General features: G+C 39.2%; 1 protein-coding gene and 1 long non-coding RNA gene across 2 annotated transcripts in view; one reads left to right on the top strand and one right to left on the bottom strand.

Annotated features, from left to right (window-relative positions):
• The first annotated feature begins 39 nt into the window (after positions 1–39).
• LOC128833780 (uncharacterized) lies at positions 40–26913 on the top strand. Its single transcript, XR_008444334.1, has 4 exons — positions 40–245; positions 8280–8361; positions 9358–9434; positions 26483–26913. It is a non-coding gene; the product is annotated as an uncharacterized LOC128833780 (long non-coding RNA).
• CPSF3 (cleavage and polyadenylation specific factor 3) overlaps positions 3152–27153 on the bottom strand; it is a 49357-nt gene continuing 25355 nt past the window's right edge. Inside the window, exons 8-18 of the mRNA XM_054021909.1 lie at positions 20925–21100; positions 19394–19552; positions 18481–18627; positions 17223–17375; positions 15017–15125; positions 13531–13629; positions 11261–11355; positions 10377–10464; positions 9154–9223; positions 7482–7578; positions 3152–5063 (exon numbers count right to left, since the gene is read on the bottom strand). Coding sequence (XP_053877884.1) covers positions 4962–5063; positions 7482–7578; positions 9154–9223; positions 10377–10464; positions 11261–11355; positions 13531–13629; positions 15017–15125; positions 17223–17375; positions 18481–18627; positions 19394–19552; positions 20925–21100 — 1295 coding nt within the window. The 3' untranslated portion in view covers positions 3152–4961. The remainder of the gene's footprint in view (positions 5064–7481; positions 7579–9153; positions 9224–10376; positions 10465–11260; positions 11356–13530; positions 13630–15016; positions 15126–17222; positions 17376–18480; positions 18628–19393; positions 19553–20924; positions 21101–27153) is intronic.

The raw sequence follows: 27153 nt of genomic DNA, 5'->3' as shown, positions 1-27153 counted from the left end.
GCCCTCCGCTGCGCGCCCGTCCCGTCCCGACCCGCCCGCCCGCCTTGGCGGCGCCCCGGCCTCTCCCAGCGCGCCCGGGGGCCGCTAGCCGGCGCTGGGCCTAGCCTGGAGCCACGGGGGGGGGAAGCCTCCCGCCACCTCCTGCCCCGAGGTGCAGCCGCTGTGGGACGCAGCTAATCCCGGGACCCACCCAACACCCTCCGGCCAGAGCCCCCGTGGGCTAGCGCCCCCCCGGTGCGCCTCAGGTGAGCCCAGGCAGCGCCCAGCGCTGGGTGCATTGCCAGGGATTCCTGCGAGCAGCAGCTGCTCCGCTCCGGTCCCGCTGGCAAAACCCCAGGCACGTTGATTGCACGAAGCTGCCCCTTGCTCCGTGTGGGTTTGGCGTTTGCAGCCACAGGCTCGTGAGCCCTTTCCACTGCCTAGTGCACTGCCCGTGGCTACCCAGTCGATGCTCTATTTATCTGTGACAGGGTTGGGGTTTTAGATTATAAACCCTTCAGGGAAGAGTTTGCAGAATACAGAATTACTGAGATGTAGAAGTGCAAGAGACCATCACGTCTAGCCCCCTCCACTGTCACCGTACCATGTAAACCTAGACTAGGGTGACCAGATGTCCCTGACAGGTGTTTGTCTAACTTGTTCCTAAAAATCCTCCCATAAGGGATATGTCACAACCTCCCTTGGAAACCTATTGCAGAGCTTAACTACCCTTACAGTTATGAAATTTTTCCTAATAGCCAACCTAAATCTCTGTTCCTGTAGGTTAAGCCCATTATTTCTTGTCCTATCTTCAGTAGGCACGGAGAACAATTGATCACTACCCTCTTTATAACAGCCTTTAACATACTTGAAGACACAGTGGTCCACTTGAGATCACATCAGTGCTGAGTAGTGCAGGACAGTTACCTGCAGAGTCTTACATACAACAATCCTGTTAATGAACTTGCTGCACATGGTATTGGTCTTTTTTGCAACTTCATCACATTGTTGACATGTTCAATTTGTGATCCACTATAACCCCCACATCCTTTTCAACAAGACTGCTGCCTGGCCAGTTAGTCCCCATTTTTTAGTGTGCATTTGATTATTTCTTCCTAAGTGTAGTTATTTGCAGTTGTCTTTATTGAATTTTATCTTGTTTAATTCAGAGTGGTTCTCTAATTTGTCAAAGTCTTTTTAATTCTAATCCTGTCCTAGAACATGCTTTCAACCCTTCCCTGTTTGGTGTCCTCTGCCACTTTTATAGGTATATTCTCCACCCCATTATCCAAGTCATTAGTGAAAATATTGAACAGTACTTTGGGCATGCAGCCCAATTCTGATAGCAAAAATACACACATTGATACATTATTTTGAATAGCAGTGTCCATTGAGGCCATGCATCCACCCTGTGCCTCTTTATGCTTCTGTGTGAAGGCATAAAGGGTGGCTCAGCCATGATCCTCCTTATTAGTGCCCATGACAGCAATCTGGTACACGTCGAACCAGCTATCTTTCTCTTGGCTGCTGTCATAACTATAAAGGGAAGGGTAACAGCTCTCCTGTGTACAGTACTATAATATCCCTCCTGGCCAGAGACTCCAAAATCCTTTTACCTGTAAAGGGTTAAGAAGCTCAGGTAACCTGGCTGACACCTCACCCAAAGGACCAATAAGGGGACAAGATACTTTCAAATCTTGGGGGGGGGAAGGTTTTGGTTTGTGTTCTTTGTCTGGGAAATTGTTCGCTCTTGGGACTAAGAGGGACCAGACATCAATCCAGGCTCTCCACATCTTTCTGAACAAGTCTCTCATATTTCAAACTTGTAAGTAAACAGCCAGGCAAGGCGTGTTAGTTTACCTTTGTTTTCTCAACTTGTAAATGTACCTTTTACTAGGGTGTTTACCTCTGTTTGCTGTAACTTTGAACCTAAGGCTAGAGGGGGGTCCTCTGGGCTCTTTAAGTTTGATTACCCTGTAAAGTTATTTTCCATCCTGATTTTACAGAGATGATTTTTACCTTTTCTTTAATTAAAAGCCTTCTTTTTAAGAACCTGATTGATTTTGTTTTTAGATCCAAGGGGGTTGGATCTTGATCCACCAGGAGTTGGTGGAAGGGAGGAGGGGGAATGGTTAATTTCTCCTTGTTTTAAGATCCAAGGGGTTTGGATCTGTATTCACCAGGGAATTGGTGAAGAGTCTCTCAAGGCTACCCAGGGAAGGGAATTAGCTTTGGGAGTGGTGGCAGCGGACCAGATCTAAGCTGGTAGTTAAGCTTAGAAGTTTTCATGCAGGCCCCCACATTTGTACCCTAAAGTTCAAAGTGGGGAAGCAGCCTTGACAGCTGCAAACTCCTCTTTTATAAATAGTTTAAGATATACTTCTTTGCCTTTACCCTTTTATCTTTGATTAATTCTGTAATGTGGCTGTTTCGGAAAAAAACAGGAGATTCTCCACCCTGCACATCAGAGTGAGGCACCAGCCACCATGGCAGACTCTAAATCTAAGGGTTTAAGCCCTGCACAAGCTGCGATGGCCTCATCCTCCAGCTGATAGCACATAGCAGATACCTTTTCCTGCTGGGGGAGAGCCACATCCCTGATGAATGCTTGTGCAAATCCTTCTTGTTGAGGGCTTACAAATTTAGGGATGCACAGCTGAAACAACATATACTCACTTATACAGACGATGTTCTTGATATTCAGATTCCAAGGCCTGAAGGGACTGTTGTGACAACTACTTTGATGTCCTGTATTATACAGATTATAGAATGACCCCAGAAATTGCCAGATTCAAACAGTGACTCAAACTCAGGCAAAATATCACTTAATCTTTCCGTGCCTACCACTAAAAATAACCTGTTTAATGCAATGAGTTGGTAGGAAGTTGCTTAGTTACATCCCCAGACCATTTTGGATCTCAGCTGTTTATTTTTATTAAAAGTCCTTTGCTATGGGAGAGGAAATAAAGTCTCTCTTCTCGGGAAATCCTAAGGGGGTCTTAGAAATGACCACAATTTGCAGGAAATGTTACTACTTGAAGATTGAGAAATGTTTTTCCAATGCGGCAGAAGCAGCTGTGTTAAGCACCAGGAAGCATTCCATGAACCAGTTTGAAAACCAATATACTGAACTACTTAAACAAATGATTAAATACAAAAGGACAATTTCAGATACTTTAGACCATTTTTAATTTCTTTTGTTCATGAAAACATCATTCTACCCAGAGATGATTCTCCTCTTTTCCACTGAATAAACTGTGATTTCCTCTTGAAGTTTTTATGTAACAAACCGGCATGACTCAAACCCTTGTATTTGCTGCTTAAGATAGAAATGTTATTCATGTAGTCAACATAGCTCTTGGGAATAATTAACTTTTTGCTCACTTTGCAGTAGCCAAACAATATTAACACTGTCACAGAGGCTATATTAAAAAAATTCTCCATGACTCTAATACTACAATGATGGGCACTATAGAAAAATTATAGATAGTAAAAGAGAGTGTAAAAATAGATTAGAGGATATTTCCCACCAGATTATAAACATTTTAACGCAAAACAGATGTTGCATCTGAAATCTTTGACAGTATCATTTTAAAAACAAGAACATTTCACAGAGTGGTTTTCTTTTTTTTTAAAAAGTGCTAACTGCATTTATCAGTATTTCTTTATGAATAATTTTTTATCCTTATATAATTAGTTGGTGACAACCAATTATTTTGAGAGAGACACTAACACATAAATGTTCTTCGTTGATATTACTACTGAGAATTATCTGATGCCACTTTAACCAACTCAGAAAAAAAAAAAAAAGAAGCAAGTTTCTTGTGAATGATGCAAAGATATCTTTATATTCTTCTGTTAGGAACCCCACATTTTCCCTTAACATTTTTCAGTGTGATTTAAAAATACAGACTTAAAAATCACATTTCTATAGGCATTTTGTTCCCCTAGTTTAGGCCTCCAGTCCCACAACTCACTGTGCAGAGGTGCAACTCTGTATCTACAGTTATACTGACTTGAATGGGGCTGTGTGCCGGCACACTGGTGTGCCCACATGCAGCGAACTGAGCCAATATTAACACTGTAATGGATACTGATAGGCTAAAATGATCTCTCTCATAGTTAGTTTGTATATTTGACAGCCTCTTCCTTATAGTCAGTTTCATTGCTTCCACCATGTAGTCTTCTAGGCTCTAATTCTGGTAAGCACTTAAGCATGGTCTTAACACATCTATCAGAATCAAGTACATACTTAAGTGCTTTACTGAACTGGGGCTTAAAGGTCTGACTTGTAGAAGTTCCAGGTAACCACACAACTCCAGCTGAAATCAACAGGGGCTGTGGATGCTCAAACACTTCTGAAAGTTAGTTATTCTTGGTTTGTGTGGAATCTATTGTGATTTCTCATATTAGTTCAGAAAGCATCTACTATTCAGATCTTCACCTTACTTTCTCATTTTAAGAGTAAGTGATAATTTAGTACAGATGACTGCAAGAGATGTGTTTATCAGTCACTATACTATTACCATAAGAAACAGCAAGAAAAAAATAAAAAGACAACTCTGTATAAAATCTTATATATATAAATATATAGGGGAGCAGAAAACCCAACTCCTCCTCCGACGAGTCAGCAGACCTTGAAAATATAAGATTCCTCCCATTTATTTTTTATCATCATTTTAGGTTATCTACTACATCATATCAGGGTAAGAAATTTCTCCTCTTATGTGCATATGTCCCATTAATGGGTTCATATGTACATATATTAACTCATTATGTACATTACACAAAATGGAGTTGCTATAACAGATTGCCCATCTGTTATTTGTAATGAGAACTAAGCAGTTTTGTGGTCAGGAAATAAGTACATATGGCTTGCTAAAGGCAAGTTTTATTTATTTTTTTATGAAAATGGCGAAAATGAATCAAGTATTAAAAAGATTGTTCTTGTGTTTCCTATATATATACACTGGTCAGTCAGGTCAGCGGACTGGGCTGAGGGCATCATAGAGTCTCTGTGCAGCCAACTCCACCATTTCCCGAAGGGATTCATCATCTTCATTTCCTGGCTCACATTCAGCAGTCTGGAAGAAGAGATGTGTGTAATCAAGGAGTCAGAATCAAACTGCCCTGTAAATTTACCTTTTTTAAAAAAATTGTAAGTAAAGCCAATTAGGAGAAGGAATAGTAGATGACAGTCTAAGCAGCAATAAAACACGTCCTACAGTGGTGAAGCAAATTGTAAGGAAAATTATCAAGAGATTTCAGCTGCATTGCAGTCTTTTAAGCGGATTGGCTACACAGAAGATAGTTCAGCAAAAGATTTACATCAGTCTTGCTGAGAAACAACAAAACTAGATAAAAGTTTGTGTTTGATTAGTCATTAATTTTGGAATTATTGAATAGTAAGTCTAGTTTTGTGAACTAGATTTGGTTCAAAATCAAGTCTGAATCCAAGTGGCACCCCGAAGTTTTTAACTTAATCTGTGACCTCATCTGCACTGTACTAAGTTATTTTAGGTAGAAGCTTGGAAATAATATAGAGTGCCAATCAACACCTCTGCTGTAAATAATTCAATTTTAACCCACGCATGGTCACCTGGGCATTCAGAAAATAAAGTTTATTTCAAAATAAAATCCATTGCCTCTTTTACTCATTAAAGCAATTCATTTTTTTATTGAGAGGCAAAACATCTATGTATACTTGAAACTTGCCAATTCACCCACGTAGAGAAGCCCATTGACAGCAGTAGCTCTTTGACTCATGTAACTAACAAATGGCAGCAAACAAGGATTTATATTTTTGGTGAGTCTTGTGGCTCTTTTAGTCTGAAAGACACTATTTACTCCCTTCTACTCTTAACTTGTCTCCTTTCTGGACAGGCACCCCAGCCAGGAGGTCAAACAAAAGCTCCACCTTAAAAGCAGATGAAAATGATGCTTGGGTGATCCCTCTTCTGCAGCGAAGTGTAACCTGGAACCAAAACCCATCTGCCGAGCAACATCCCTGTGCTCCACTAAGCCAAGATGCAAAAACCAAATGCTATGATCCATTGTGCACAAATCTGAACCCAACCCTACTTAACATTTAGTGTTTTTCTTTTTTGTTAAATCCCTGCTTTTTAAAATAGAAGCTTTGGGCAATTATCCATTTCTTTATGGTTTCTTAGTGCTGATTAAGGTGAATCACTCAGGCACTTTTAGTTCAGGAGAAAGGAGAGACTACGTAGAATATCAAGTATCAGAGGGGTAACCGTGTTAGTCTGAATCTGTAAAAAGCAACAGAGGGTCCTGTGGCACCTTTAAGACTAACAGAAGTATTGAGAGCATAAGCTTTCGTGGGTAAGAACCTCACTTCTTCAGATGCAAGAAGAGTATATAACTATACTGGCAAATCCTCCTAGTGTAGATGTAACTTATACTGGCAAAAGAGTGCTTTGGCTGGCATAGCTTATACTGGTTCAATGCATGAAATAAGATATAACGTCAAAAGGACTTTTATGCCAACATAACTGTGTCGACACTAGGGCTTTTGCCAATATAGAAGGAGGGGGGAGGGGGATGAGAGAAATCACATCTCTCACCAACATTACTATATTGGCAAAAGTTTCTAGAGTACACATGGCCTGGTACAATGCCACTGAAGTCAGTGGTGTGTACACCAGTATAAATTATATAAAATACAATACTTAAATATATTTTGATTAAGCAGTAAAAGTTTCTCTCTAGGCTTCTGGTACTTTTGTCTCTTCCCTCTTCCACATGGTCTAAACAATCTTGGGCAGGGACCATCTTTTTGTGTTTGTACATCACCTAGTACAATGGGGTTCTAATCCATGTCGGGGGACCACTAGTTTACAATACTGGAGGGTATTAACCATTTATTTCATCACAACGTTGTTCTAATCATCAGGTGTACATCATCTTCCTAAAACCAAGTTTCAATACATTTCAGCTTTACCTCTTAAGCTAACTGATAAATAGACAAGATATTTCACTCTCTCTGTGTGGGCATCGCTGATTTTGGATTTAGTGACTCAAGGATCAAGATGGGCAAATCTGCTTTGCTTGGCACATTTTCTACTGGATGATTGTTTGCCTTTATTTAGACTGGAGACTATATTTTAAGAGTCTAAAAGTTCTAAATCAGTAAGTTATATCAGTTATTCTATCTCTACCATCTGTTTTTATATATTTTTATTTAATTGCAATTTTACTTATAGCAAGTACGGTTGCTACAAAGAAAAATATTGAAAGTTTCTCTTTCAAAAGCAGAAGAATCAGATGTTAGTTTTTTCCCTGAAAGATTTCTGAATAGGATTCATCTGTTGTGATGCTGCGTATCAAAATAGGTCCCATAGCAAGTGGTACACAATATTCATGGGAACATTACCATTACACATCAGACTTTAGAGCTCCATGAGACAGATATTTTGTCTTTTTTTGCCTATTCGCTCCTATAGCACAATTCAAATAATATCAATGAATTTAACTATACATACCCGTGTGTCCAATGAAATATTTGCAGTCTTTCCATCCACTGTGACACTTAGAACAGAGCCATCTTTTGCACTAACACAGTCCTCTCCAAACATGTCCCTAAAAGAAAGGCCTATAATTGTAAAAACATAGCTAACTAGCAAACTAGTTTTTCTTTTTCTTTTAAATTATCTTTGGATTCCAGACAGATTCTGTTAGCATGGTATCTGGTTTCAGTCACTCACTGGGTTACTTAACTTTAAAATTATAGATGACAAATACTGACCTCAGTTGTTATTAAAGTGGATATTTAAACAACGTTAAGGATTTTACTGAAAAAAATCTGTTAGTAAGTAAGGGCCAAAAGTCCCACTGACTTCAGCAAGTGCAGCTTCCCCTTCTCCTCCCCGCCCCAAGCTTCTATGGAACAGGGAACAAATGTCAAGGCAAGTCTACCAAAAATATAGATATTACAGGATTTCAAAATACAGTATGTTAGTAAGAAGGGATTGTGATGGATATTGCAATTCCATGCAATATCTTTGGGGACCATATTGCATCACTGTGGACCAGGTATTGTATGCAACTCCAGTGGGAGGGTTATCACAGCTCCTTCAGGAACCAAAACTCGTGTGTGTGTGGGGGGGGGGGGGGGGGAGGGTTAGGTGAATTACTCAAGGTGTAAATACCCCCAAATGGTCCCACCCCCTGGGGAGTCTTGCATATATTGGTTCACAATAGATTTTCCAGAGACCAACAGGCAAAGAAAGAGCTTTTCACAGAAAAAGGCTGCATTTAAACTGACCAAGGCCTTCTTTCAGATCCAGCAAACAGACAGGACCTTCTGTCCAAGGAGGCCCCAACCCTTCCGAAAGGGTTGGAAAGACGGATGGGTGACTTCTGGTAAGTTTTTAGCATGTGTACAAGAACTTGTATTGTTTTGATAGGTTTTCTCTAACGTTTTTAGCTTAAGAATAAACATGCGAACTCAGAAAGAGCCGTGTGTTAATTTGTAACTGCTGGCAATACACTGTTCATAGCCCTCAGAAAGCCCAGGAACTGGCCTTTAGGCAGACTGGCTTGCTGGGGATATCAATGTCAAGCAGGGCACTGTGGTGCCTTAAAACCCCAATCAGAAGGGAGTAGGACAAGTGTCCCCCTGCCCAGAGAAAGGCAACAGCAGGAGACCTGAGACCTGTCTGGGCAGTCCTGAAATGGACCACCGAAGGGGGAATATAGGTGCAGTTACCCTGAAACTGTGACAGTGATGGCTTGATTTTCAGGGGTTCTGAGTACCTACAGCTCTCATTGAAGTCAATGGGAAGTACAGATCCTCAGCATCTCTAAAACAAATAAATATCACCACACCCTTGGTTCAAAAAATTTAAATGATCAGAAAAAATATCCTGAAACAGTCTGTTAGGATATTGCAGGATTTATTACCTTTTATCCTTTGGTTTACTTAATTATTGAGATTCATAGAAATGAAACTGATATAAACCTCTGCAGCCTTTTTGAATTACAGTACATGCAAACAACGAAATGGGCAAAATGTAGGAGAGAACTGTGTTTCTTTAAAGGCCATATATTTGGTGGCCATATATATTATGCTAAAATCACCACATTTGCATGGCAAACAAATAATGTTTCTAACTGACCATTTTCAGTTATTAATAATATGACAAGCCAACTTACTGAAGCATGATCTCCATCCTTTTGCTAAATACATCCATATCTACTTTTTTGGAAATCTTATGCACTGCAGCTGAAAAAGATAAAGAAGTCAGCATTAGGTTTTCATTGACATTTCTTGTGTTGTATTTTCTTCTTGCAAATGTCTACCATTACATATAGTTAATTTACAAAGTTTACATACACAGCTCTCATCAATTTTCATAGATGAGCAAGAGCATATGAAGGCAGAATTTGGTTTGGCCCTTAATGTGAAGAAGAATGTATGTGTTCCAAGCATAAAGGTATGTATTGGCAAAGAGTATATAGTATAGACCACAGAGGATATGAGTATCAGAGGGGTAGCCGTGTTAGTCTGAATCTGTAAAAAGCAACAGAGGGTCCTGTGGCACCTTTGAGACTAACAGAAGTATTGGGAGCATAAGCTTTCGTGGGTATGAATAGAGGATATGAGAACTTTTAGACTATTTTTGCAATGTGCATTACTGTTATTTATCCAACTTTAAATTTCTACTACTATCATGCTGCACAGTCCCCATAAATGTTCATCCTCTTGGAGAGTCACACCATTCTTCATACTTTCTACTAACTGAAAACAACTTCACCAGTACATTTCAATCCATCATGCAGTCCCTGTTCCACTTCATGAATACAATAAAATACAGGCTCATATATGAAACTAGTCATAAGACACCACCACTATTAGTACCAGCAAAGTTGCTTTGTTACTTGAGCTAATCAGCAACCTCACATCCAGCATCTGATACAATAATTCTGTTATGACCTAGTAATGCTATTTGGTTACTGATGTCAATGGGTATATATCTAAAACTAGGCAAAATACAAACATTACTAAACAGGACTTTCAAATGAGAGGCTAAAATAAATATTTAGATGTGGTACCGTGAATCACTTACAATGTTAAATTTTGCTTTCTTTTAGCTTTGTACATGTAAACCACTTCATCTGTTCCGTAATAATATGGCTGTAATTTTTCCATATATTAATGCACAAGTTGCCATTTACATATAAAAGAATCCAATTAACCAACAATGCAAATCAAATCAGTTTTGTTTTTAAACAGCAAGGCTGTTTGCTCATTAATAAGTGTTTTGCTTCATAATGAAAATACATTTATCATAATGTAAAAAGTCTGCTAAGATTCTCAACAGCAGAGATGCTAAGGAGTATGCTACAATTAAATACACACAAATTAAATGTAATACCTTTCTGTATTTTGGGATTTGACTGAACTTCCAGGATCACTGTTGTTACAGTGTCTGCATACATATCATTTGCAGGATTTGCCACCCACTGAAAAATAATAATAATTAATAATAATACTCTGGCAATAGCATAATCTGGACTGAATTAATAATACAACATAAAAATGTCATAACAGCCATGAAATTCTCTTGACTCTATACTCTGATTTGTGCTGAAGAGGCTAACGTCCATAGCCTTGGATACATTTTGCACTATATTAATTTTAAAATAAATATAACTTTGTAAATTGAAAATGGAGTCACCTAGAAGTTCTCCATTCCCCACCATGACACATTCTCGGATTCCAGAGGCTCCTTCTCCTTTGTTTTCACTCTCTTTGGACACACTGGAGGGATTACTATCAAACGATCGGAGATGCTACTTCAGGAAATGAACATAGTCTTGGCATTATTTTCAACTACTATTTGCCAGGGAGAATATGGCACTGGGTCTGAAATCTGGACTATAGAATTGCTCTATTACTTTTAAAGCATTTCTACAGTGCTAGTTAATGACTAGCACTGATAGGGAAGTGCCTCCTCAGAAAGGTGTTAGTAAAGTTTCTCTCTAATACTAGTGGCAAGAACAGTGATGCTTACACATCAAACCTCCTGGGGTATCTAACTGCAGTGAAGAAGTGAAATAAACATTTTAAAATGACACATATCAGAGTAAGATGATCACTGAAGGAAACTTTACCAGTGACCTTACACCTTTAACTTGATACCCAGCACAAATAACCTAATGATCTCTCATTTAACTCAACACCAAAGCCACTGTCCGTGACATTGGTTTTTACAAAACAGGGAATGGAAATTTTCTCTCCCCTCCTTTTCACACTTACCTCAAGTACCACCATGCCAGGTTCCTGGATCACAGTAATATTTCTGAAAACCTTCAAGGCTGGCTTTTGCTGGATTTCAATTTCCTCTACATCACCTACAGTGTGGCAAAAATTGCTTAATGAGAGCAAATTACATAGCAACAAAAGTTATTATAAATCAGAGTACCTATATTTGCACAGGAAAATATATCTGGTTTAAACAAATGCTGAAGGATTTAAAACCCTTCTATTTCAGTGGGGTTCTCTGTTTTAGAGTGTGTGGGCCATATATATGCAATTCATTTCTTCCCCCTCAAACACATATTCCTCCACACACTCCATGACACTTTTTGGCTTTTTAGGGTGTAATACTGGCCATATTAGCTGTTCTAGTTGATATGTTTTAATAGTGCAGTGCATTAACTAAAGCACACCAGTAGAAAAAAGTAGCCTAGGGCTAAATTCACAAAGAAAGTACGTGTAGTGATCCCACCTCCCTCATAACTGGTTCAAAGTCCCTCCTTCACCTGAAGGGGAGAAGGGATTTGAACTCTGATCTCCCAGTTCTCAGGTGTGTGCCCTAACCACTGGGCTATATTCTGATATTCTGATGTGGAGCTACCTGAGGGCTAGTCTACACTGGCAGCACTTTAATGTGGCTTGTGTGGTCGTGGCAGAGTGCTGGCGGAGAGGTCTCCCAGCACTCTAAAAAAAAAACACCTCCACAAGGGGTGTAGCTACCAGTGCTGGGAGCGCTATTACTTGTCTTATCCTCTAGGTCTGAACTAACTGATTCTTTAATAATTTGTTCCAGTATTTTTCCACATAACAAAGCTAGGCTGACTGCTCTGTGATTTTCTGGGTCCTCCTTTTTCAATATAGCTACTGTTTTCTCCAGTCCTCTGGGACTTCACCCATCCTCCATGAGTTCTCAAAGAAAATCATTAATGGTTCAGAGATTGGGTTGGCTAGTTCTTTAAGTACTCTTGGATGAATTTCATCAAGCCGTGCCAACTTGAATACATCTAACTTGTCTGAGTATTCTATAACCTGTTCTTTCCCTATTCTGGCTCGAGGCCCTTCTCCCTTGTTGTTAATACTAATTGTGTTAAGTATCTGGGCACAATTAACTTTGTTAGTGAAGACTGCTAGAAAGATGCTAGATCTCACAAATACCAAGTTTTATAACCGGTGTAGAAAACAACACATTGTAAGAATATTTTCTTGTGTAAAAAGTAATGTATGGAATTGTAAAGTAGCCAAGCAAATAGTAAAGTGGCCTGGAGCGCCTCAGAATTAAATGAATGTAAATCATGCAGTCAGATACAACAAACAAAGGTTGAGATTGTCAAAGAAGTCTAGGAGATTTAGACACATCTTCCATTATTTTAACTCAAATATTTTCAATTAAATGAACAACCTGCTTCTATCTTCGTCTTCTAAAAAAAAATTAGACTTTAAGGTTGACTGATTCTTTCTCAAGAGGAAACTAAGTAAATGGTGAGGTATATGACTATCATTTTTAGCTCATCCCAGTGGATGTACAATACACTTACTAAGATGCCAAGGAAGAAAAAAAATTGATTTTCTTTGCCCTTGCTTTATACCCATTTCTCATTCTGGAGTAAGTGTCTCAGCAAGCAGCATCCAAAAGGCAGGACTTAAAATTTGCTCACTATTTCACTGACAATTTGGGAAGGTGTGCTTCCTGTTTTGGTTAATCACTACTTTCCCAAATACTTATGAACCCCAGGATCAAATTCCTTAAGCTTTTATACATATGTTGTCTACAAAGTTAAAGAAAAAAAGCACTAGAAATACAGACTAACACATCAGAAGGAGGCTCCATATAGTTGGATGGTGGGTCAGTGCTTGTTGCGCCTCTGAAGCCGGGAGAGGGAGAGTTGTGGCAACTAGGAGGCAGGGCAAACTTGCCACCGGTTTCAGGCAGGTTTGTACTCGGCATGGTTCAGCCGTGCCTCTGCTGTCATTACCTGTGCTACTGTGGTTACATTACTATTTATACTCCTGCTAGCTCACTGCACACTAGTAGGGGAATCACACTACTGGCTTGCAGTGTAGAGACAGCCTCGAAGATGACTTCTAGCGGCGAGAGAAGGATGCCAGTGAGAATCTAACGAAGCTTGTGAAAATTTGCAACAAATTATTAATACCTTAGTTAGTAAGAGGATAGCAGAATTTATCACTCAGATTGCCCCAAGAAAGAGAATAAACAAAAACCTTTAAAGAAATGACAATAGGTCTTGAACATCTCTTTCAAATGCACACACCTGTCAGTTTCTGTAGCTGGTAATAAAGCAGATTGAAAGGGCCAGAATACGGAATGGCTTGTGTCTGTGTTACAGTGCTCATAGCCAAATCAGTGTAATCTGAAGGAATTAAAAAAGAAAAGGAAGTTAGTCCTTTAAAAGATACTTTCTAAAAAATAGATTTTTCAGTGCTGAGAAATGGTGGCTACTGTTGGTTCCAAAAGCTTACATACAGTTGGCAGAAAACAGAAAAACAAAACAAAAAATCCAGATGCAGTTTACAAGAAGAAGATTGGGTCTGTAATTAAGGCATGGGCAAGGCCCTGTATTTTATGTGGCACATTAGATGTAAATTATGCAGCAGGGATGCACTGTCTCCTACAAGTCCCCTTGTCCTCACTGTCCTATTCAATCAACTTATTGTTCCTTGTATTATTTATTTTGAGAATAAATTTAATTCAAATCATGCTTTCTGCACATTTTAAGTTTTCAATTTGCTGCAAATTTTTGTACTGGAAACTAATAAATGCATTTTAGAAGTTGTCAAAGGAAAGCTTGCTTCGACAACTGGCTAGGGCCCACCTCCACCATCTATGGTATTTTTGGTACCCATACAGGAATGGGAGGTGGTTTGGGGTTTTGGTACCAGGGAGGGAATGCATTTTTTTCTCTCTCCGTTTTTGGGCAGGGACAGAGGAAGGGTTTGAATTCCTTGTTTCTCGCTCCAGCAACCAACGATAGAAACTAGTTGCCCTACTACCTTGCCTTAACATCTACATCCAAATCCAACTATGACAAGTAAACATATTAGTTTGATGTTTCTGCTAATGCGATCAGCTGTGAAATTGTTGAAGGTGACAGACTTCACCCACTGAAATGAATGGAGCAGTTAACTTCGTAGGTCTCAACCTCGTTTCAGACTTTCTGCAAATTCAGGTTTGCGAAGTTGTTCTGAAAGCTGTAATTGTTTGTTGTTGATTCTATTTATGCACCATTCCTTGCATCATACCAAACCCAAACTTCACAACGTTGTCCAGTATACACAATGAAAACTCAGATGTGTGGCAGGGCAAGTGGTGCATAGGTTAAGGCCATACAAAAAACAAAAACAAAAACAAAAACAAAAATGCTGGTCTTTAATACATAGATGCAGTTCAAGGCTTAAGGTTACCATCTGCCATTGCAGGAGGGAAAGGAAAATAATGGCAGAAAGCTTGCAAATGCCAGTGTTCTTTACCCATAAACCCTCTCTATCAGTTTGAATGGTCTCTGACAGGTATTTCATCTTACAAACATTCCTGTACTGCTGTACATAACCCCTATCAAGCAACTTTTCCCCACACTTAGCCTAAATAAAAGTTTAAAAATTGATGTCAGCCAATTACTGATCACACAGAGACTGTAGTAACATAATGCATCAAATATAAGGTCCTATACATCTTTTGCCTTTAGAACAGGAAACTCAGATTAGTTACTGAGCACATGACAGTATGTCATCTTCACTTACTTGAGAGGTCACATGGAGAAAGGATGTGATAGTTAAAGTTTCTTTTAACCAGGATCCCTGAAACGCGCTGTCCTTGCTCTGGCTTTTTATCTGCTAAAAACCCCATCACCTGTCGAAAAGAGAAAAATAAAAATTGTTACAGGGAAAACTGAAGCTGTGGTGGCTGGAGGTTAACTCTGCAGATGAAATGCAGGCTCCTTTTTAAACAGCTGAAGATGATATCACCACTGGAAGCTCACAACATGGCCAAAGGATACACATAGAGTAATCTTTGATAGCAAGAACATTTCAAAGGCACAACACAACAGAGAGATTTGGAGAACAGAATGATATTCAAATCTTGTGACATATTTCATTTACAACAGCTGTCATATAGAACATACAGGCATGGTCTACTTAACACACAAGTGATGAGAAGTATATATATGGTCCACTGATTTCCATAAAGAATCAGAGCTGCAGACTTTCTAGTTTCTCAGCCAAAGCAGCGACATCATAAGTACTCAACACATTTTTCATCTCCGTTGTTTATGGTGTTCGGTGTCACTAACTGGCAGAACAACAGGGAAGCCTGTGGATCAGATTTCTCAGGCTCTTACTATGGTTTTTATTACAATTCAACGCCAATTACATCTTAAACAGCAGCCATATATGCTTTTCCACTTCTGAGATCTTACAAACAAGCTTCGGACTTTTAGCATAACCCTTGCAGGTAACTATTATGTCCTTCAAGAACAGCACAATGTGTATTATGATGCAAGTTTTAGGACTGCACCTGCTAGAAAGGGATGCTGGGAATTCATAGGTACAGAAGTCCAGAGATTACCTTCACTATTATAGATTCTCTGTACAAACTAATGTACATTATATGTCATTACGTTCATTTTCTTTCTATATTTGCCTAATTTAGATAACCTTTAAGTAGACATATTCTATGAGGATTATTTCCAGAAGAGCATGCATACAAATAATGTATGTGTGCATACTGAGTATACGCTATATACTCCACCCACCTCTGAGTCTAGAAATACTTGGTCAACCGGCTGGAAGAGGTCAATTGATTCTGCCCCATGGAAGTCTATGTGATTTTTGCCATTGATTTTGTTGGGAGGAGGATCAGATGCTTAATGAATACCATTTACTCATTTTTCAAAAACTCCTTCTTTAAATCTTTATGTAACATTTAAAAAAAATTGAAGGCTGTATTCAGCAGAGAGAAAGTTGGTTATATAACAATTTCGGACAAACTATCAAAACAGTGTCTACATTAGATTTTTTGAGGGGGAATAAATGAAAAATGCTGATTGATTAATACATTTTTCTATATGTACCACTGTAAGGTCACTTGTGCACAGTTGCTCTCAGCTAGTCCAATATTCACAGCTTTTATTGCAAGATTTAACATTACATCAAATAAAGTTGTCATTTGTCTTAACTCCCTTCATTCTGCAAGAGAGTCTAGAACACTGGAGATTCATTAACTGTCAAGAATACCTACTATATCCAAATTTAAATCTTTGTTTTTCAAGAAAGATCTTTAGGTAAAATATATTATCTTTGGATTCCCTTTGTAGTTTCACTATCATGTTCCAAAAAGCAAAAAAAGTAACCAGTGCATATGATATCTTCTGCTGGATAATCCCATTTTTAACATGTGTCATCCCATCCCTAAAGTATCTAGAGATGGGAGACATTCAAGAATGTTAATTTTAAAAGAGTGTCTGAATGGAGTCAGCAAGTGTTATTTAATCCAGCCAAAATATATAGTGATTTATTTTTTCTCTCTCTTTTTCTGTAATTTTTATATTACACACACACAGTCTTTTTCAGGTGTGTGGGATTTTACTAATGGTTTCCTAAATTGCAAATGAAATCTGTTACATCATTCATTCCATAAATGTCAGTGACCTGACACTACAGAGATTAGTGTACTATTCTTTGTTAAGAGATTATCTAGGGCTGCTGTCCTGGAACACGTTCCATATGGAATGAGATCAAGAGACTGAAAGCATTGGCAGACTTGTCTGTATCAGCACAGACAGTGGCAGACTGAAAAAAAATAGTGTTTACACTATGTCCCTCTCATAGTATACGGAAGTCGTCCAGAAACACAATCTGAAATTGATTAAAAGCAGGCATATTCTTGAAGGAAAAACATAACCGTCATCAAAGATGTGCTATGGTTAAGAAAACATCAATCGTATACCTTGGCAAGTTTTTCTCCTCTGAAGTTTAATGTCACAGCCTCAGTATTCCTAGGATTGTGAACTTCTATGTGAACTTCATCGTTATCCTCATATTCTCGTATCAGTGCTGCTTTCAATCTGGCCATTTCATTCTGCTCACCATGCACTAAAATCTACAAGAGACAGTTTCACACTTAATAAGGAGTACGCTCTCAAAACAGGTGCACTTTATTAAATAAATCATCCAAGAAAGTTGCTGCTTTCCTGTGCATCATGTTTAAAAATATATATAATTGTCTTGGGCCACCAATATAGGTAATGTCAACTGTACTACACTGTGGTCAGTTCCACATTTGCCTTTGTATTCTATCCATTATAGTTTGCATTATAAAAGTGCTCAGATACCATGATGAGTGCAGGTACAAAAATCTACATAGATTTCACTTATTTTAATACATGGACTAACTGCTAGTATTGTGTTATGAAAAAGGAATTTATGAAGTTCTTCAGTTTAACTAGAAAAGTCACAGTTAGCCATGTTTATATACATTTGTATGCAAGGCACACGTATGTATATATATTCATGAACTGCTCATGAATTTAAACTTCATTAACATTAATAAGTTTATAAATATCTCTGCCAAGTTCAGCTTCCTTTTCCTCTGCTTCTCCCTTTCTTGAAAGGAGCTGCTGGCACAGATGTTCCTTTTCTCCCTATTTCAGGTTCCAAATTCTACTTCTCATTTTCAAAGCACCCTATACCTCTGTCCCTGCTCTGATCGCCTCCTGCTCCCAGTGCTTTGCTCAAGCTTCTCCCTGACTGTTCCCCTTGTCTTCATTGGCATCGCTACATCTCCTTTCGCACTGCCCTGGTCACTTGGAACAAACTCCATCGCAAATAATTTTTACTAAATAACCTCCTGCTTATTCTTCTAAAATACCTGGAAACCCATCTAGTCCACGATTCACTTTGGCAACAGTGACCAGATGCCACATTGTATTTGTTCTGTAGTGTATCTTATAAGTAGCCACATACACAGAACTTAACTGCCGCAACAGGGTATAGAGTAACCTCATCTCAGGGAAGTCACCACAACACATCCACAGCAGTGCTGCAAATCAACCAGGTATTTAAATTTTGCTGGTGTAGCATGGTGAGAAGTATTTTGCCTACCTTTGAAGCAGCAAGGACTGGGCACTGCCAGAGGCACTATACTAGATTTGATGAACCAATGACACAACCGATATTCCTAAGAAATAATGAACATGCACACTAACCACATGCGGAGGTTTCAGTGCCCTGATAAACTCGCTGGTTTGTTGGTAATCCGTGTGAGCAGAGAAAGAAATGTAGTCTACAGACATCTTCAGTGGGAGCTTCTGCCCTGACATAGTTGTGATCTCTTCAGGTTCAGACATTATGTGCTGTCACAAAAGAAAAGTAGTCCTTTCAATAAACAAGGTATTTGAAAAATCTTCTACAATATATCCAGTTTTTCACTTTTCAGAACCAGAAAAATAACTATCTGCAGTTGGTTTAAGTGGTAAATAGTTGAACAAATATACATTATAAAACATATACATTATACATACCTGGGATCAGTCATAAAAAAATTAAACACATACTTGCATCCTGTCCTTGCACCGAACATTTAGGACTGAACTTGGCCCTAATACATATGACCATAACTCTCACTGAAATCAATACAAGGTATGTGTATCTATCTCTGATTGCAGAATTGGATTCTGAGATCCTTTATTGATTGCAACTTCAAAGCAAGTGAAAGTGCTAGGTATCCCAATCTGATCTCTGATGTAAGTGGGAGTTCAATCATTGACTTCAGTGGGATCAGGATAAGGGCAAAAAACTGAAAGACCACATGGGAGGAGTGAAGGGGAGAAGTATGTTAATCACACTTTTTTGGGACAAGCTACCTGCTAATTTTTTAATAGTATATGAAAAGATTTTTTCATTTAAGAATAGATTGTTACTGAAGATTGTCATCTTCAATTTTACTAGACATTTCATTTGTTTTTGCAGGGTACAATTGGCTTTGGTTGTATTCAGTCATCCATACATGACAACAAACTTATTGTTTAACAAGTTCAAATAAATAATCCAATCAGGGATCACTCCTTTTAACGTAACATATAAACTAACTACCATGGCGGTCAAATGGTAATAACTCACCTTGGCAAGTGTTCCTTCAACACAGTACCCTGCTATTATTACTCCATTTCTCTTATCAGTACACCAGCTCTCAAACAATTCTCTGGATAAGCCACTCTGCATCATACCTGGGGAAGCCATAACAACACTGGGGCCAATGTCATCAAAGTGATCCATACTCTACAAAACAAAAAGCAAGAACATCAGTTTGTATAGTTAGTTAAAATAAGTAGAGCCTGACTATATCCCCTGATCCACATGCAAAAAGATCACACTTCATCCTCATGGAAGTCACCTCTTTGGCAGCGTTCCTCCCACCTTTGCCCATAAAGGACATTTTGTGGATCTCTGCAAGAAGAAAGAGTAAGGGAATGCTCCCTACCCCACCAAACTTAAGTATATCAGGTAGACAGATGAGATAGCCCCAGTACAACTACTGCTATTACTGTATGAAATAACTAATTTATATATTTGAATATTTTAAATTACAGAAGTATTGTTAGCCCTGCCTTATTTATTTATTTCAGATATACTCCAAAGAAAGCCTTATATTAGGCAAGAGTATGATTTTATATTTGTTCCAGAAACTAAACTTAAATCCTCCATAAACTTTCCGTTAAAGTACCTGTTCTAAGGTCAGACAAGTATAGCAGTGGCCCCACCCCCAAAGAGTACTACTGGGGGAATTCTGCGCCACTGCGCAGAATTCATATCCCCTGCAAATTTCTTTGCTTCCCCGCAGAAAAATGACTTTCTGATATGGAAGCAAATGGAAGTCACGAGAGTGGTCATGCAACCCTCCCCAGCAGTATGTTTCAGGTGCCCAGGGCAGGCATCAGAGAGGTAAATCACTGTGGAGCAAGGGGCAGGACTGGGAAAGACCTGGCTGGTGGCTCCTACCCTGTGCCAGGCTCAGCTGCTTGTCCTGGCTGAGGAGGATGGGACTTCCTCTTCCTCTGCACGGCATCCGACCCACCCCCAGATTTCTCCTCTGGCTGTAGGAAGCTCTGCAAACTCTCCCACCACCACCACCACCACCATCCCTGAGCTTCCCGCACCTATCGCTCCTCAGCTGCTGAGGGAGGGATCACTGTACAGGGAGCTAACTCCCCCATCCGCCCAACCCCGGTGCATCCAGAATTTGCAGAATTTTAAAATATTGTGAGCAGAACTTTTATTTTTTTGGTGCAGAATGCCCTCAGGAGTAAAACAGAAGAGATCACAGTGAAATGTAATGTTAGGCAGCGGGCATGCACTCAAGAGGTTAGCTAGAAAACCCTAGAGGGAAGCCATACTTGGGATTTCTGTGGAAATTAAGCAGCATAGCTTGGATGTGCATAACCTATCCAGCATTACAGAATGGAGTTTAAAATAACAAAGATATCATTAATAGGAAAAAGCTGATTTATACTGAAAGATTCAGTTATAAACCTCTAAATCAATCAATGGCTTAAATTCCTAGGAAAGTACACCTACACACTAAACCTCATGTAAATGCAAAGTATTTGATACATCTTACTTCTGTCATGAAACACCCTTTATTTACACTCACCTTCAGATTACTAATGTGTTTAAAAACAAATGGATTGTTGATGTTGATTTGCTTGCGGATCTTGTCATTCATAGCATTTACATATGTCTGATACACTGCCATGCATTTCTTTGCCAAAGAGGAGGCATAGTATATTGGGATGTCATGGAGTTCAGGGTGATTCTGCCAGTATTCATCTAGAGGAAATTTTACAAGGCATAAATATATTAGCAGCTTCCAAACATGCTTTTTTCAAAATCAACATTATTTTATAAAGCCAGGTTTTCAAACATTTCCAGTGCTGTTAGAGACAGGAAATCAAAGTAATAAGAAATGTCAACATGCCTCTTTTGACTTTGGCTATTTAGGAAGGGGGGAGGGGAGGGGGAGAGAACAAACCTGAAAAAGAGTAAAGATAAAACAAATTACTAGACAAAAAAGTCAAATCTCAGTTTTTCTCAGTAGAAGACCAGTCAGACTCCATATAACCACCAATTTTCAACCACCGCCTGTAAATATGCATGATGTTACAGAGCATTCAATTCACTTTTATAACAACACTGTTTAAAGAGAAATGAGTTCTAGTGCATTACTGCTAATCAACAGGCTGGCATATCTATGTCAAATGTTAATTATAAAAAACTTACAGCTAGCAACAAAATCTGTAGAGTCTTGTTAGTGAGACTTCATGATATCACCATTAAAAGTTCTTCAAGCCAAATTCACAGATGCATAGAGTTTACGGCCAGAAGGGACATTAGATCATCTAGCCTAACCTCCTGTATACCACAGGCCATTAAAATTTCACCCACTTTCCCTGAGCCCCAATTCTGCCCTAAGTTTCACCTGTGCAACTCTAACCCAAGAGCCTCAAAGAGAGAGATCTCTTGAAGAGATATATGGGGGGGGGGGAGGGGGAGAGAGGGAGACTGGATAGGAGTGAGTTGTGTCTGGGTCATTGTTGCTAGCAGAGTTGCACTCCACATCCAGACGTTTCTGGAATTGGGTGTGGTAGTTTTGGGGTTTGCTCCAATACGTTCCCTGTTGCTGTGGTCGGACTCCATGAGGGCAAGCTGTCAGGGCTGCCGCTCTGCAAAAGGCCATGTGAACTGTGGGGGTTGGGAGAAGCTAAGCCCAGGACCAGAAAGCAGACTGATTTCCCTAACTTTGAAGCATTTTGCAGCAGGTTAGTGAGTGACATTGTTAACCCTCCATTAACAATGGACCATGGGCAGGGTTAATTATAGAGAGGGAAAATTGGGAGGAAAAATTAATTTATTTTAATTGTATACTTTGAATGTTGTTTGATTTTAGCCAAACTGTTTTAGTTAAATTGTCTCAACTAGTATGATTCACCAACTTTTCTTTAAATGTGGAGAAAGTCATTTATATTTTACTATTCTTAGTTTTGTATTTTCTTGTAACAATTTTTTTTTTTTTTAAATCTACATACTTAACTGAGTGATTGATTAATCAGTTAGCTGACTGGCTAACAGTGATTTCAGAAGAGGAAGAGTCTGCCTGGATTCCAACTGAAATTCCTACAAGTAAGTAGAGGGAAGATGTTGCTTTTGACTCAGCAGACTATAGATTTGGTGATCAAAGCCTCTGAGACTCAGATGAACTCAATCTAAGCTTTTGGGAACTCTGAGTTCCTTCTCACTGTGTTTCTGTGGGGATTGACCTGTTTAGATTTAATTTGTTTTCTTTATTTATGTTTATGTATAACTATGAGGATAATGTATGTGAATTATAAAATAGCCATGTCATGCTGCAAACATTAAGTTATTTATTGTTATTAATTATGTTTCTTTATCATAACATTTATAAAGTTAGTACTTAATTAAGTTAATCCCTTTTGTTCTTTTGGGGACTTGAATGTGGGGAGGTTGACCCTGTGCATCCTTGCTGAAAATCCTTAGAGACTGAATGCTGGGTCTCCAGCTGCTTTTCTATGGGAGTTGAGTTTTTTAGGCACTGAAGGAGGACAATGAAGTGAGCTCTACCCACCCAAAGGTTACACAACTATTGCCTTCCAATAGGTTTGAACAGGCATAAATATTGGAACTTATTGAACGGTTCTATTCAAGATGTACAACAGATTGCAGCTCACTCTCTCTTAGCTGTTTCTTTTGGAAGATTAACAGAAGTAGTAAAAACCCAACCTACCAAAACACAAAAAGAACTCCCCCCATCCCCCACCCCCCCAAATAAAACCCTCACTCATTTGGTTACTTGATAGCAGCAGCCATGACGCCCCCAAAGACGTACAAGAAGCTGGTCTGTTGAGTAACAGGTATCACGTAATTTCTTTTAAGAGTGGAACCCTACTTTAAAAGTTAGGATTCCAAGAAAAGCATTGACCGTACTGTAGAACAGTGGTTCTCAACCAGGGGTCCGGGGCCTCCTGGGGGGCCACCAAGTAGGGCCAGTGTTAGACTTGCTGGAGCCCAGGGCAAAAGCCGAAGCCCTACCACACAGGGCTGAAGTGCAGGGCCCTGAGCCCTGCCACCCCGAGGCTGAAGCCGAACTTAGCTTTGCAGGGGCCCCAGACAACTGCCCTGCTTGCTACCCCCTAACGTTGGCCCTGGCTTTTATATGGAGAAAACCAGTTGCTGTGGCACAGGTGGGCCGTGGAGTTTTTATTGCATGTTGGGGGGGGCCTCAGAAAGAAAAAAGTTGAGAACCCCTGCTGTAGAATAGAACAGGATATTCACAAAGAAAAATTTGGCCCAGGCACTTTCAACAGGTGGCATATTCCCCCATCCCCCTCACTCAAAAACGAGCTAAGGAACTTTTTAGAGCACTGAGAAGTGTTCTTGGTGCTTTTACTATGCAGTTTGTACTGAGACATTTAGGTTAAGGGTGTTTGTGTGTGTTTGACTGAAATAGTTATACTGGTACAACCTTTAGTGTAGATGCAGTTACACTGGTATAAATCTGCCTTAAACCAGTATAGTTTATACAGGAATAGCTATACTAGTATAAAGGACCTCTATATTGGTATAATTGCACCCACGCTGGGGGACAGGGAGTGCTGGGGGGAGTTGTGAAACTTTTCTTTGTGGACAAGGCCTCACAGAAGTCCGACAAGCTCCCTGCCATGAAACACTCACAATTTAAAATGTTAGGTGCAAAACAGCAAATAAAGATAACCCCAAAAAAAAAGGTAGGAAGGAAGGGGTTTGGTTGGACAAGAGTTACAATATGATCCCACAGTTGCAGCATATGCCTAGCCTGATAGTGGTGGGTTTTTTGTTTGTTGGTTTGTTTTTAAAGTATAGTAATTCACTTCTTGGAAGAAGTTTATGAGCATAAGAATAACTGAGGGCCTAAATTAGATTAGGAAAACAAATGGAGAGGTCTGGAGATGTAGCCATATCTGTGCAATTGCATTTTCTACACAGTTAGGCACCCCCTTGTGTGTCTAGTTTTAGTTGATGTATTTTCTTTTCTTCTCTCTTTTTTTAAGAGGCATACTAATGTCATGTATAGGAAATAGAGAACAAAGAACTACAAATTAATGGTTATATTATATTTTTAAAATGTATATTTTAAATATCCTTTGTTACAACTCCCCCCCAAATATGACCAACTGTAACAAAATATATAAATAATGGAATTGTAGAATATAGAAAAATATAACTCATACCTAATGTACACCCATAGGCCTGAACTTCCAGTCTACACTTACGCAGATCAATAACTTATTCTGAGAATAAGCACCAGATTTAAATGCTGAGCTGAGTTAAAATGGGCAGCAGGTTTAAAACAAATAAAAGGAAGTTCTTCTTAACACAGCGCACAGTCAACCTGTGAAACTCCTTGCCTGAGGAGGTTGTGAAAGCTAGGACTATAACAGGGTTAAAAGAGAACTAGATAAATTCATGGAGGTTAAGTCTATTAATGGCTATTAGCCAGGATGGGTAAGGAATGGAATCCCTAGCCTCTGTTTGCCAGAGGGTGGAGATGGATGGCAGGAGAGAGATCAGTTGATCATTACCTGTTAGGTTCACTCCCTCTGGGGCACCTGGCATTGGCCACTGTCGGCAGACAGGATATTGGGCTGGATGGACCTTTGGTCTGACCTAGTATGGCCATTCTTATGTTCTGACTCCAAGAGACACTATCACATATGTCAACAGGATTATCCACTTGTCTTAGCGTATGTGCAATGTGCCTCAGGTGGCCCGTGACCAGGATTCATCACTGAATTTGGTCTAGTGATTGAGTCATTAGCTTCCCTGGCTTGGGCCAGGTACTGATGGGAAATGCGATGTGAACGTTGATCCATGCCCCCCGATCATCCACTGTGTGATCTCAAACTCCTATTTTATAGCTTCTCCCTATATGAGCTCTGACTGGCTCAGTTTGCATATTATGAATATTTATGACTCCACCCTCCAAGGAAACTTACTCTCCTACTCATGCAAAATCACTGATCTGCCCAGTAACTACCAGCCCTTACTTCTGGATGGTTCTTGGCACTTTAAATAAATGGCCTTGCTGTCTCCTTGCATGTGTACACAGACAGAGATAGAAACAGAAATCAATTAACGTCTGAACTGCCTCCCCCTCACTCTCTGAACAACTAAAATACTGCAGTGCAAAAGGCATGTGGGTAACCTGAGCAGAAGTCTTGGATTGTTGTTAGTTCTTTTGTTTTTCTGGACATGGGTGGGGGAATTATGTAACAAGGGAGAAGGAGCAGAAAGTGCAACCAGAAAGAAGCAACACTGGTTTCAAAGCAGGTCTCTGAGAAGAAGGGACAGCATTCTTCAGACTGTAGCCTCTAGTGTTTCAACATCTGAGTACTGGAGACAAAAAAAACTGCCATTGCTGCAGGCTAAAGAAGACTATTTGGGGATATTTTCAAGAAATTCCTGTACCTCAAGGTAAAAAAGGAACAAGTGCCAAATGGAAATAGTGCAACAAGGAGACGCAAGGCCTGGCTGTCAGAATGAAACATTATGAAAAATGCTCCTCAGAAGGCCATGACTTTGAAGATGATATAGACATGTCTGAACAATTTGGATCAACTGGTTATTAAACTTATTTTTGCACCAGTCTTATGGACTGTCTATCATGTTTTACTCTGCTAGCAACTGATAATAGATTATGGTCATACATTTGTGTATTGGTTGAAAAACTGATGAATTTCAAAATATTTGTGTTCAAAATATTAATTGGTATGTTATTTTGTTGTGGGTGCATTTATCAGTTACATTTTTACAGTTACTGCCAGATTTCTGAAATGCTTAATATAATCAAATATCCTAGGTGAAGATTTCCTGATTGAAAGTGAAGTTTCATTATGCATTTAATAAATGTTAACATTTAAAAAAAAAATTTCAAGCTGTTTGGTATACTGCTGGTATTAGCGTTTAAACAGATTAAGATAATCCTTATGATTTATTAATTATATTCCCTATAAAACAGGGTTTAGAATAAATCAGACCATTTAAACAGTGTGCAAACAGCTGCAGTAGGAGGACTCTTTCACTTAATCTCATTTGCTTTAATGCACTACACTGAGTAATGCTCAGCGAGAGAGACTTCTTTTTACCATTTTGTTTCAGGCTCCAACTTAGACATAGGGGTTATGAACATCCATCATCTGCAATGTCTACAACTTCGAAGTCATGTGCTGCAACCACCAGCAGTACCGCAACTGAATATACTTCAGAGAGTATTACCTCTATCAAAAGAAAGACTTTCCTCATCATCCAGTAAAACCATGGATGAGTTTGTAATCAGGACCAGCAGATTCCAGCAAGACTCCATCGATGAAAAGACCGCTCAGTTAATTTATTCAACAAATTCAACCTTTCATCTTGTTCAGAGCAAATATTTCATTTGCATGATTCAATCATTATGACCAGGCTACACATCATCCGGCAGAGCAGACATTGCTGGAAAGTTGCTGGATACAGTGTGTGAGAAGGAAACTGAACAATGTGCAAAAAACATTGGTGGGAAATTCATTATTTTTAGTCTTGATGGGTGGAAAAATGTAGTATGTGCTTGTGTGACAACAGAAGGTGGAGAGGAATAAAAAGTCTGTCTTACAGAAACAATGGCTACAAAAGGAAATGCCCATACAGCAGAATACATACAAAGAAGTCGCAGTAAAAGCTATAACAAACTGAACAAAAATTCAAGTGTCAGATGTGTAGCTTTATCACTGCAAATGTAGCAAAGATGAGAAGAAACCTAGAAGATAATGAAGGGAACCTGAAATTTATAACAT

The sequence above is a fragment of the Malaclemys terrapin genome, chromosome 3 (assembly GCF_027887155.1).
Source record: "Malaclemys terrapin pileata isolate rMalTer1 chromosome 3, rMalTer1.hap1, whole genome shotgun sequence".
NCBI lineage: Eukaryota > Metazoa > Chordata > Testudines > Emydidae > Malaclemys > Malaclemys terrapin.
This window is presented reverse-complemented; position numbering and strand designations above follow the sequence as displayed.